General features: G+C 35.6%; 1 protein-coding gene across 2 annotated transcripts in view; it reads right to left on the bottom strand.

The window, feature by feature from the left end:
* LOC150083889 (tudor domain-containing protein 5-like) overlaps window positions 1-12,674 on the bottom strand; it is a 286,816-nt gene that overhangs the window by 212,675 nt on the left and 61,467 nt on the right. For both annotated transcript variants that reach the window (XM_090374933.1, XM_090374932.1), the window contains exons 7-8: window positions 11,035-11,090; window positions 724-905 (exon numbers count right to left, since the gene is read on the bottom strand). In XM_090374933.1, the coding sequence (XP_090231059.1) occupies window positions 724-905; window positions 11,035-11,090 (238 nt within the window). The remainder of the gene's footprint in view (window positions 1-723; window positions 906-11,034; window positions 11,091-12,674) is intronic.

The raw sequence follows: 12,674 nt of genomic DNA, 5'->3' as shown, positions 1-12,674 counted from the left end.
CAAACTGGTAAATGAATAAATTGATGAAATAGATTGAAATAATCTAATTGAAACAAAGTGATATGCCATGCAGTTAATGACAAGCAAATAAAAAGCACAACTGCATGCATTTTATGATTATACTGTTTTCAGAATGAAAAACCTAAGTTTCCAGGAAGACAATAAAACATACAACCCATAACCAAAAAACTGTGGGCAAGTTAACTGGTCTTCAGCGAGGGCTGTACAGTTTTTTCCATCATGAAAAGAATGATGCCTTATGGTGTGTAACTGCCCTAGTGCATATTTAATATAATATTATGCTCAATGTAATATCAAGCTTGTATTAATTATATGTTTATCTAAAAAATATTAAATGCAAATGGCCATAAAAATGCCCCACACTGAATGCCATTAGCACAATTTAAATAAAATTAAGGGATTAGGTTGTTGATAAATATTGTACTTTTTGTCCCTTTGTAGCCACCTAATGGCCTGTTCTTGAACTAATTTATTTTCTTCTTAAAAAGACTCTTGAGCATACTGAAAACGAGCAAAAAAAAAAGCCATTCCTTCGTGAGGACAATAGTTTCAGAATTAGATTTTTTTAAAGTGGAAAAAGAACTTTATAACTACTCTGTTTTATGATCCAAATAGTGTATTATATTAAAGCTATCATTATAATAGTTTTAAAATATTTTCATTTTGTAAATTATTGTATAAAAATAAAATTTACAGACTTACTCCAATCCATCTGTCATCCTATCCAAGGCAAGTGAGGTTTCTGTTCCCCTAAGATGGATACAAATTTCACCAGGATTAATTACACTGCATACATAAACTCCTACATACTGATTGGAATCTCTATCAGGTGGAAGTTTCTGATGTCTATACTTAGAAGCTGGATCTACAGCATCTGCTGGTATCTTGAGAGAAGAAAAATTTGATATAAGCATATATATAGTATGTATGAAATGTAAGAAAAAGAAAAAGAGACAAGAAAGAGAAACAGTAAGTGTATCTCAATGTGCAAGGCTGCAGAAACAGGATTACAAAAATATAATGATAAGATTTAAAATATTTAATAAAAAATACTAAAAGATGGAGAATTAACACAAGGTGCCAGGCCTAACAGAGGAAAAATAAATAAAAAAAGAAAGAGAAAAAAATATTAACCTAAAAAAAAAAAAAGTAGAATTATGTAGAATTAATGGTTGAATTAACAAGCCAATCATATGTACAATAGCTGAAAGGGAACTAGAAATTAATAAATGTTAAATAATAATTATTCTCTTCATAATGTATTACATTTTGGCCCAGTTTGATGTTACATAACTTTGCAGGTATTTAATTTTTCTTCTTTTCACTATTTGTATCTACTTTTCAGCTATTTGTTTGTTTTTTCGGCATTCGGCATTCTAAAATATATTACAGACTAATGGTATTAGTTTCAACTTCTACTCACACTCTCACAGCCAAGGCCCTCTCTAAGAGGTTGGGTATTTACACAACTAGCTTGCCTAAATAAATAAATAAATAAATCTTTATTGTGAAGTAGAATTACAGCACAATATCCCATCACGGCGACGAGCGCCAGGGGTTCACATATAGATAACATAAGTACAAATTCAAATGGCTACAAAATATAGCGAACACATACAAAAGGCTACAGATTACAAATGCAAAAAGATTACAAATGCTACAGATTACAAATTACAAATGAACACAAATAAAGAAAAACAAATACAACTTGGCAGTGATTCAGGTTTCAAGAGCTTTGATAAAGTTGTGTCTAGTATCCTTTAAACTCTTTTCATCCTTTTTTACTTTCTATTCTTCTTTCTTCCGTCTGTTGAACTATTAGTGCATTACTAGGGCAATTCAAACATTCTTACTTTTCTTATTCTTGCTAATTTCGCCTCCTTTATTTTTATTACCTTTTTCCCTCCCTTACCCTGCATTACTTCTTATTTCTATACCACTGCCTGTTACATAAAATCACCTCTTTCAAAAACATTTTTCAAAAAATTTTCATCTTTAAAACATTCAGAATTTACATTTCAACCCACATGCATTTACACTTTAATTTAACTTAATTTAATTGATTTATTTTATTTTAACTTCACACACTGCGTTGGGGCTGCCTTACTTATATTTTTGGAGGCTTTATTTTTATTCCCCCCTCCCATTTTTTTTCGTACATTTTAGTTACCACCTTCATTTTGATGCTCAGTATTATTCAACATTTATTAATTTCTCCTTCCCTTTCAGCTATTGTACATGTGATTGGCTTGTTAATTCAACTGTTAATTCTACATTTTTTTTTTTTTTTTTAGGTTCCTAATATTCTTTCTCTTTTTTTCTTTCTTATTTTTCCTCTATTAGGCCTGGCACTTTTTTGCTAATTACTTCTCCATCTTTTAATATTTTCTATTAATTATTTTTAAATCTTATCATTATACACACACACACACACACACACACACACACACACACACACACACACACACACACACTCGCTTTATGAGTTCCCAGGTATATGCAGTTCTTGCTTTACGAGTTTTTTTTCGCAAGTATCAAGTATCAACAAAATCAAAAATATGAACATTAATTACAAAAAATGAATGTTGAAGTTGAAATTTTCACTGTATAACTAAGCTATTTATCTCTCTAAAATGTCATTTTTAAGGTCATATAAAAGGTGGTGAGCATGGTTTGTAAATTGTATTAGTTACCAATTGAAATCATTAAAATGCACTACACTTATATCATTATCATACGTTCCGTAATAAGAATTTTAAACGGCTTTGTGATATTTTTCTAAAGCACATTTCTGGAGGTCACGACCATAAAACAATAAAAACAATTTGCACTTTCCGGTTTATTGGGCTTTTCTGTTACTGCAAGCAATTATAAACAGGTAGTAAACTCTATCTTCTTGCATTTCCGAAAATACTGATAGCTGGAATTGTGTGGTTTTTTACGTTATTGCAAAATGTGTTACCCCTTTACTGAAATCTTCAATCGTATAAAAAACATAAATAAATTTTCAGAATCTTCTCTTCATTCCTTTTTTTTTAAAGCTTCGTAAACTTGTTACTCCTAGCAAATCAGTTAGTTGCAATTCATGTGTGCCATTAAAAATGCTTATGCATGGAATTGCGAAATTTTGGAAACAAACGCCTCTTGAAACATTTCTGAAGACAACTCCTTTTGCAACAAACCAACGAGTGATCAATGAGTGTGCATTTAGTTAATGATGATGAAGAATAAACATTTTTTAAAATTTGTAAGTCATAAATAATTTCTTTATTATTATAATTTGCTTGATTTTACAGGCTACATTTTCATTTCTTTCGATAAATCAACCATTGTTTAAACAAACTAATTAGCTAACTAATTTCATTGTTGAGAATGTAACCGCTATTTTTAACCTAATGTCAATGGGTAATAAATTCCCGCTTTACGAGCGTGTGCTAGGAACGAATTAACTCGTAAAGTCGAGAACTGTGTGTGTGTGTGTGTGTGCGCGTGTATATATATATATATATACTGTTTAATTGAATAAATTTTGCTGTATTACTGGTTAATTGATTAAATTGCTTCGGTTTGGTCGATTTTTCTTTTACTATTATTTATCTACTATCTCTATGGGTATTTAGGTGTATCAGGAACAGGAGATCCAGTTAGCCTGTACAGTCTAACTTCTTCCTAGGGGTCTGTACATCTAATGGTAAATAATAATAATTAAAATGATAATAATAAATGATGTTAATATTTTGCATTTCAAACAAACATCAAATAAACAACAAATAAGTCAATGTTAACAAACATTCTTTTACCTGGTCATCTACCCACTACTTCGTGGGGGGCTTTGAGCGTGTCAATAGCCAGATTAAAGGAATGTCTCATACCTACCCGTTTCGGTAGGTACGAGACATTCCTCTAATTATACCTACCCATAGAAACGGGTAGGTAAGACATTCCTTTAATCTGGCTATCGAGCCGCTCAAAGAAGTTGAAAGAAGATATTTGTTGACATTGGACTTGAACTTCTGTAGACTGTAATTTTCAGGAAATATGTATGAAGGAAGGTTGTTCCAGAAGACTGCAGTTGAATGAATAAACGAGGAAGATGAAAAGTCGGTTCTGTGAGTTTGAAGTTGGACAGTAAATGGATGTTGGCTGGTGGCAGCACGTGTTCAGACTGTTCTGAAAGAGAGAGCGGGAATTATAGAATCCAATTCAGAAGAACAGTGCCTATGGAAGTATCTGTAGAAGAGGCATGCAGCAGAAACAGTACGTCTGAGACAGAGAGTGGAGAGACTCTGTTAGAGATGAATCATTAATTAACCTAACTGCCCTCTTCTGAATGAAATCAAGCAGCCTGAGAGAGGTTTTGGGGGCACCACCACATATGCGGGAACAATATTCCATTGCAGGGTGGATTTGCGATTTACACAGTGAGCAGCTGTTTGGAAGAAAAGTAACACCGAGAACGAAAGAGAAAACCAAGTTTTTTAGATGCAGAGAAAGCAATATTTGTAATGTGCTTGTGCCAAGAGAGATTAGAAGTCAGGGTAATCCCCAAAAGAGAGATATCATTTTGCCTAGAAATCGGAGTGTTACTAAACATAAGCATAGGAGCAGAAGAATCCTTTTTGTGAGTTATAAGACAAGGCTGAGTTTTCGAAGGGTTGAAATCAACTAAGTTGTCTTTGCCCCACTGGAGAATTACCTGAAGATCGGCATTTAAGGAATTGGTAGCAGATTTTCGAGAAGTTGAAGCTGATTGAGCAGGACAAGGTTTCTCAAAATGGAAAGTGGAATGCAAAGTGCTATCATCGGCAAAACTATGTATAGGATTTCCAGTCAATGGAAGAAGGTCATTAATATACAAGAGGAAAAGAGTGGAGGAAAGAACTGAACCTTGGGGTACATCGGCATTAGTGGAGAAGTTAGAAGACAGAGACCCATCTACCATCACCCTCAGTGAGCAATCAGAGAGAAAACTGAATAACTAATTACTAAAAACAGTTGACAAACCATAAGATGGAAGCTTGTTTAGAAGACCTTTATGCCAAACACAATCGAAAGCCTTTGAGATGTCAAGACCAACTACTTGTGTTTCACCGAACCTATCCATTGAATTAGTCCATAAATGAGCTAATTCAATGGATATCCACTGGTGATATAAGCCAGAATATCACCAGTGGATCGACACTGATGGAATCCATACTGGTGATTGTTGATCAGATGGAAGATTTCTAGGTAGTTTAAGAGTTGGCGATTAATTGATTTCTCCATTACTTTAGAAAGAGTAGAAGTAATTGCAATGGGACTGTAATTGGATGGGAGAGATTTGTCACCCTTTTAGGAACTGGCTGGATATGAGCAAATTTCCAAGGAGGAGGAAAAACACCTTTGGAATAAGAAAGTGAAAAAAGGCGGCAAAGAATAGGAGTAAGTTCAGGAGCACAGGTTTTGAGAACAAGTGGAGAAATACCACCGGGACCTGGAGCTTTCTTAGCATCAAGCTTCATCAATATCCTTCTGACATCCTTTTGACGGAAGACCACAAGAGGCATTGAATGGAGCGTGTTGGGAATGGTGGGAGGTGTTTTACCAAGATCATTAATACATGAATTGGAAGAAAAATGGGATGCTAGCAGGTCAGCTTTATCCTTGGCTGAAGTGACAACAGAACCATCTGGTTTGGACAGAGGTGGGATCAGAGATGGGCAAAAGTTGCGGCCAATAGCTTTGGCAAGAGACCAGAATGCTCGGCTACCATTAGGGCAAGAAGCAAGTTTTCTGCTCTTAGCCGGTTCAAGCTCTAGTTTGGACTGATTAATAACTGCTTTACAATCATTGAGAGCTTTGGTGTAGGCAGAAAATGAAACTGAAGAATTAGAAACAAGCCAATTATGATATGCAACATTCTTCTCTTGAACAGCCTTAGCACATTTATTGGATTAGATAAAGGACGAGATTTTATAGTGGAGTGTGGGATAAAGGATTCCATTCCTGAGGAAATGCTGACATCAGAAGTTTTGAAACAGTAATCCGACCAGGGAAAAGAAGAAAAGTCTCGCAGGTCATCCCATTTTGCATTCTTGTAATGCCAAACAACACGAGGTCGGGAATAGCAATGAGATAAAGGTTCCATTGGAGAAGAGACAATCACCAAGTTGTGATCTGAAGTGCCTAAAGTACCTCTCACTTCGACCTTGTACTTAAAAGGGTTGTTTGTGAGAAAAAGAAAAAGCGTGTTGGCTATATGATTAGGATTGTCTGGTATTCTCGTAGGTAAATGAACAATCTGTGCAAGGTCATTAGCAATTGCAAAAGCCTCAGCATCTCGACCAGCTGGGTCGGTGTGACTAGAAAACGGGAACCTGCTGGAGTTGTGAACATTAAAATCACCAAGGAAAATTACCTCACTGTTAGGAAAGTTGGACCGTAGAAAGTCAAGTTGCAAAGAGAGGAAGTCAAAGAGCTCCAAGTGATTAGTGGAGTTGGGAGAATGGTAGAGACAACAGATGAGTTAGTTAGTTATTTGGGTTTTAGGAGCATTAGCGACTAAGGCCATATTGCTCCGGGATATGCGGTGGTCATTCCCTGACCTTTCCACATCCTCCGTATTTGGTGGTGACGGGCTCGAACCCAGGTCTAATCAAGAAGCGTGTGCTACGCACTGCTACTCCTCCTCCTTCCCACCTGGCTACGTAGGCGCCGACAACAGATGAATTTGACACAATGAGGTAGAGAGATTTTAAGCCAGAGAAGATCAAAGAGAGGAGATTCCAAATTGCCAAGTCTCTAACAGGGAATATCAAAAAGCACAAGTACCACCTTTGAGGTGAAAGGAATCATACAGCGAATAATTTGGGTTTCTGAGATGAGCTGTAGTTGAATCAACTGACAGCTGAGATTCTGTCAGAAAAAAGTACATGGGGTTTAGCAGACTGCAAGTGGACATCGTTGAGATTAGAACTGAGACCACGTATATTCGTGAAATGAATTAGGAAGTGCTTGGGAGGTTTAGATCTTTTCGCAGATAAGCTTGCTCTATTAGTTTGACAATTCGTGGTGTATTAAATATTAAGAAAAAGTGGGTGGGACATGCTGTATGAAGTAATGAAATTTTTGGATATTGCGTACACATGGTTGTTTGTTATTTGGTTTTTTGGAGCATTAGCAACTAAGGCCATATCGCTCCGGGGATATGCGGTGGTCATTCCCTGACCTTTCCGCATCCTCTGTATTTGGTGGTGATGGGCTTGAACCCCGGTCTAATCGAGAAGCGTGTGCTACGCACTGCTGCTCCTTCCCACCTGGCTACGGAGGCGCCTCGTACACATGGTAAGAATATACCCAGATCCTTGACATAACGTGGCCTTGACAATGCTCCCCGCATACACACTACTCGGACTCCCTCCAGTGACTATCTGGCAGAGTAGAGGTAGCAAGATTATACACTAGCTGATCCAGAAGCCTCCTAGAGAGTTACCAATAGGTTTGGTCCAGTGTACTAACTAGCGGCCGGCCTGCGAACACCGTTTTAGAGCTGTACCCTCGAAATGTAAGTAATATTGGATCTCGTCACGATGTTCATCATAATCTCAAAAGTCATCAATCATACTGCATGATGGAAGAGATGGGGAAGGGTTGACCGGAACTTAGTTCCAGAGACTAAACATGGGTTCCACCACTTCAAGCCTCCAATAAGCAAAGTGGTGGTATTGCACCGGTTGATGAGTCATCTACCACCATGGTACTGCCTTTTAACATAGAGGGGCAACATTGCTCCATGTGGTGTGGGCACCACACCTCAACCCCTACTTACGTTGGTTTGCACCTGGGTGGTCACCCACCACGTACTTGTGCACGGAGGTTATACTCAGGATTACTAACACTCCCACCACGTGAAGGTGCAAGCAGAGGATTTGGCTGTCACAGACCGTCCAGACTTCGCCGAAATTGTGTCCACTTGATTTGAGTGTCACCCGAATATCAGTTCCATCAGCGTTTTAGACTCCCAGGTAACAAGTACAGCTTGCCTGGCATATCTGAGAGAATGTCTGTGACGACCTCAAGGACCATTTGATCCTTGAGGTTGACAAGGACCTTTTACTAATGGATTACAATACTTATGAAAAGTAATCTTTTAGGTTTTATGACAACAATAAAAAAAATTTTTTTTACACTTGTTATTTTCAACAAAACAAAACTTTCCTTAATTCTACTGGAAAAAAAATATTTCAATATGCTTGGAATCTGCATGCATTACCTAATTTGACCTTACTATACAACAAGCTTTAACTGATAAATGATAGTTTTTACGAATAAATGCAAATACATTTCAAACTAATATTTTCAGTACCCTTATAACAGTTACCATTTAAAATTAACAAAAGCAAAATACAGGATGTCCATAACGTACTGTTCCTATTTTAAAATTTAATTTAAAATTCAAATTGTCACAACCAAAAGATTTAGCAATGCAGTCTTCTGCAAATTATTATGAAACTGCAAAAGTTTTTTTTAAAAAGTAGAGTAAACCCCCACGAATAGCAGGGGTTGTGTTACGTTCCTGAGAAATGCCGCGGATACTGAGTTATGGCTCCCATAGTAATAAAGAAGTTCCGTTCCAAAGTATGAAATATATAAGAAAAACTAGTCTAAAATTTTGTCTATGTATGTATTATATGTACCTTCATAATATGACTATGTACATAGACAGTACATAGTGAAATGCAAGCATAAGGCATCGAAATGAAAATAAGAAACGATTTAATATTGAATGTAATATTTATTAGAAATTTCAAACAAATCTTTCAATCTAGCACCTTTGCTATAGCTAAAAAACTTATCCCGCCAGTGCTATCACCAGTTTCGCTAAAGTGTTGATAAAGGTGTTTTGCCTTTTCACGAATGATGAGTGAACTTAAGGGGGAATTTTATTTTGAGTTTGGTCTTCTATCCACAGATTTAAAGCTTTTTCCATTTTTTCTAATTTAACATCACGGTTACAGAGCAAAGTTTTGAAGCAATTAGCACGTTTTCACAGACACTACAGCAGATTTTTTCTTCCGATTCCTTGATTGATCATAGCATTGACTTATTGATTTTATAATGTTTTGCCACTGATGAGACACTTTCACCATTAGAAATTTTGTCTGATAACTGAATTTTATTCGCTAATGTCATCACCTTCTTTGATCCTTTTCACAATTCCCTTGTTATTTGTAGCCATATTTTTGTAGGGATTAGAAAAGAACTTGTCCACAATAAAGTCACTTTATTCCGTTAACACATTCGAAAAAGTCTGTTTACACTAACACACTGCAAAATGGTAGATTTTTTTTTCACTTTTGTAAGCATATCAATTTATAAATTGATAAATTTATTCAATTTATAAGCATATAAATTAAAAGCAAACCACGAAACCTTCCATGACAAGCGCATAGCACATACTGAACAAGGATTAGCGAGAAACATCCACACTCACAATTTTGTCACCCCACTGAGCGCTGTTTTGATCGGGAAAGGTGATTTTAGCCACGGCATGTTTTTTATGGCGGAAAGTGTTCACGGTGATTTAAAATTCACATTTTTTTAGGTTTCATTTTATATTAAATCAGCAACCGCGAATACAGATACCGCAAACAGCGGGGGTTTACTGTATTATAAAATTTAAAAAAGGTTTTTTCTTTTTACAGGGAATGATGCATGACAATGTGTCGTGTGATTTGCAGAGTCAAAATCTGTAATAACCATGCAACAAAATTATAAATGGCAACATGGAAAGGATCCTCCCTCCAAGTATCAGGCGGTGGTTCAGAATGGTTCCTCAAAATGAATATCCCTGCATGTCTCAAGAAGCCACAGAAAATGTCCAAGCAGCATTCCAGTGCGGTCCTCAAAAGTCGATTTGATGTGCCTCACATGAATCGCAGTTATCAAAATCAACAATCCATAAAGTTTTGCATAAGCAATTACATCTTTATGTAATTGCTTATGCAAAGTGCAAATTGTCCAAGCTCTGCTGGAAAATTACCTTCCTCAGCACTAGGCGTTCACTTGTTCCAAGTTTGCTTCAACTGATGAAAACAACAAATACCTAAAGAAGGACATGTGAATCACTACAACATTCAGATATAGGGTCCCAAAAAAGCCACATGACATTTGTGATAGCCTCAAGTTAAACATTCGGTGTGGGCTCATGCACAACAGGATGATAGGTCCATTTTTCTTTTATGAGAAGAGCATCACAGGAAACATTTTTCTCGACATGCTACAGCAGTGATCCCTCAGCTGGAAGAGTTGCAGCCATTCATCAATTTTCAATAGGATGGTACACCTCCACACTGGAGTATGAATGGAAGAAACATTTCCTGGTCAATGGATGAGCCATGATGGACCATCCTTTCCTGGATGGTCCATCATGGCTCATCCATGATGGACCATCCAGGGACTGGTCCATCATGGACTCCACACTCCCTTGACATCATACCCTTAGACTTCTTCCTATGGGATACCCCCAAAGACTTTGTGTACACAACACTCATTACTAACATTAAAACTCTTTGCACAAAAATAACTGAGACAATCAAAACTGTGAATGTTGATATGCTGGCCCATACGTGGCAAGAAGTGGAATTTCACCTTGATGTTGTAAGGACCACTAAGGGTGCACACATTGAGGTGTACTGAATGGCATATTGAAGAATAAACTTTTGGAGTTTCATAATAATTTGCATAAGACTGCATTGCTCTATTTCTTTTGGTTGTGACATAATTAAATTTTAAAATAGGAACAGGACTTTGTGGACATCCTGTGTTTCACTCCTTTTAATAAAAGTTAATATTTAGATATAAAATCTCATTCAGATCATAGTTGTTGGGCTAAATTTTTTATATTTTGTGTAGATTAATAATATAAATTTTGATTATAAGAATACCAGATAACCCTGCCAAATGGTATTCTTGAGCATGTGGCTTTTCAAAATAGATCTACTTAAATTCAACATGTCACAAATACAGTATTACCTGATTGCCTTGGATAAGCCGTTTGAAATTCGACTGCAAATTAACAAGCATGTCCCCTAAAAATAAAACAATATTATTTCAACTGTACTGTTATTACATCATTTGTCAAAAAATATTTTAGATTAACAAAGATTCAAGTATTTCAACAATTAGTAATAAGTTTGATTGATGGACAAATAACTAAATATATAAATACCGTACACATATATAAATTCTGCCAAATGTCGAAAAAAATTTACCATGCTCTTCAAAAAATACAAAAGATAAGCATAGTAATCTTGACTCTGAGTTGATTAAACTCAGCATCTTGGCAGGTAATTTTTACTCAGTGATTAGAAGCAGAATTTTTTTTTTTTTTTTTTTTAAGTAACTTATCTGAATATTTTAAATTTCTGTTAGAATTCAACATACTACTTCAAATAAATTTGATCCAATTTCTGACATCTAAGAATGAGTGTTAATTTAACTGATTAAAAAAATTGCACAATTTCTGATGGAAGAGGTGAGAATGACAGCACAATGATGAACCTAAAGTTATATATTAGATTACAGCAATATAATTCATCATGGATACAGGCGAGCAGTTATAAAAATTTACTAATACTAATTTCTTGTCATTGTTTGTCAGAGAGAGAGAGAGAGAGAGAGAGAGAGAGAGAGAGAGAGAGAAGCCAAAAGTTAAAAAATTAAACAAATATTGAATAAACACTGAAAAAATTTAATGACTGCAAAAATACTACAGGGCTTTCTAAATACTAAAATTCCTAGGTCCAATAAGAAGTAGCAAAAAAATTGTAAGCTATGAAACTATAAAACAGAAGGTATAAAACTACAAAAACTAGTACAGGACTGTTTCTGATTTGCTTGGGATCCGAGGGTTTTCAGATAAATTTTTTTCATAATTTGGAGTGGCGAGCTTAATTATACTAAAACGTGAAAAAAAAATTTTAAAAATAAATAATTATAGTTATTAACTCACCTGTCCCTTTTCTGTGGTTCTACTTTCAAATAAAGTAATATTGCAATGGTAAACATTAATTAGATGACATCATCATTTGAGGAAATATCATTTAGTCTATCTGGGGTAACTGAGGAGACAATGGCCCCTGAAAGTTGAAGACCGAGGCTCGGGCATCTTGCAGAGGCTTACTTAAAGGAAAGTTGGTAAAACATCTTGTTTTAGATATTTTTGTCTTCCTTTCAGCAAAAGTCATTGAATTTCACAGAGATATTATACAATGCACCTGAAATAAAACTCCTCTGTTCCATCCCACAAATCAATTCTTTTGTAATGCTTATGATTTGGTCAATAGAATTTTTTTTCCCACAGATATACTGGCATTCACATCATCATCAGTTCATTACATATTACATATTTCACAGCTGGAGGATAACTTGTACATAACTGCATACTGAGGCACTCTTCTACTGCCTCTTCATCCTTGGTTCTGTAACTCAGCTACAATTTTTTTACTCCCTTGATACTCTTGCATGATGATTCGAGTTCATCATCACACTCCAAAAAATAATGTACACGTACTTTTGACTAGCCATAAGTTATGTCATTTGAATTGAAGTCAAATGCATACATATAAGTTTGAACAGTTTTAGGGATATCTTATGTCATGCTGCTAACTCAG

The sequence above is a fragment of the Mastigoproctus giganteus genome, chromosome 6 (assembly GCF_048544385.1).
Source record: "Mastigoproctus giganteus isolate SK-2022 chromosome 6, ASM4854438v1, whole genome shotgun sequence".
Lineage (NCBI taxonomy): Eukaryota > Metazoa > Arthropoda > Arachnida > Uropygi > Thelyphonidae > Mastigoproctus > Mastigoproctus giganteus.
The sequence above is the reverse complement of the archived record's forward strand: the minus strand, read 5'-3'. Positions and strand labels throughout refer to the sequence as shown.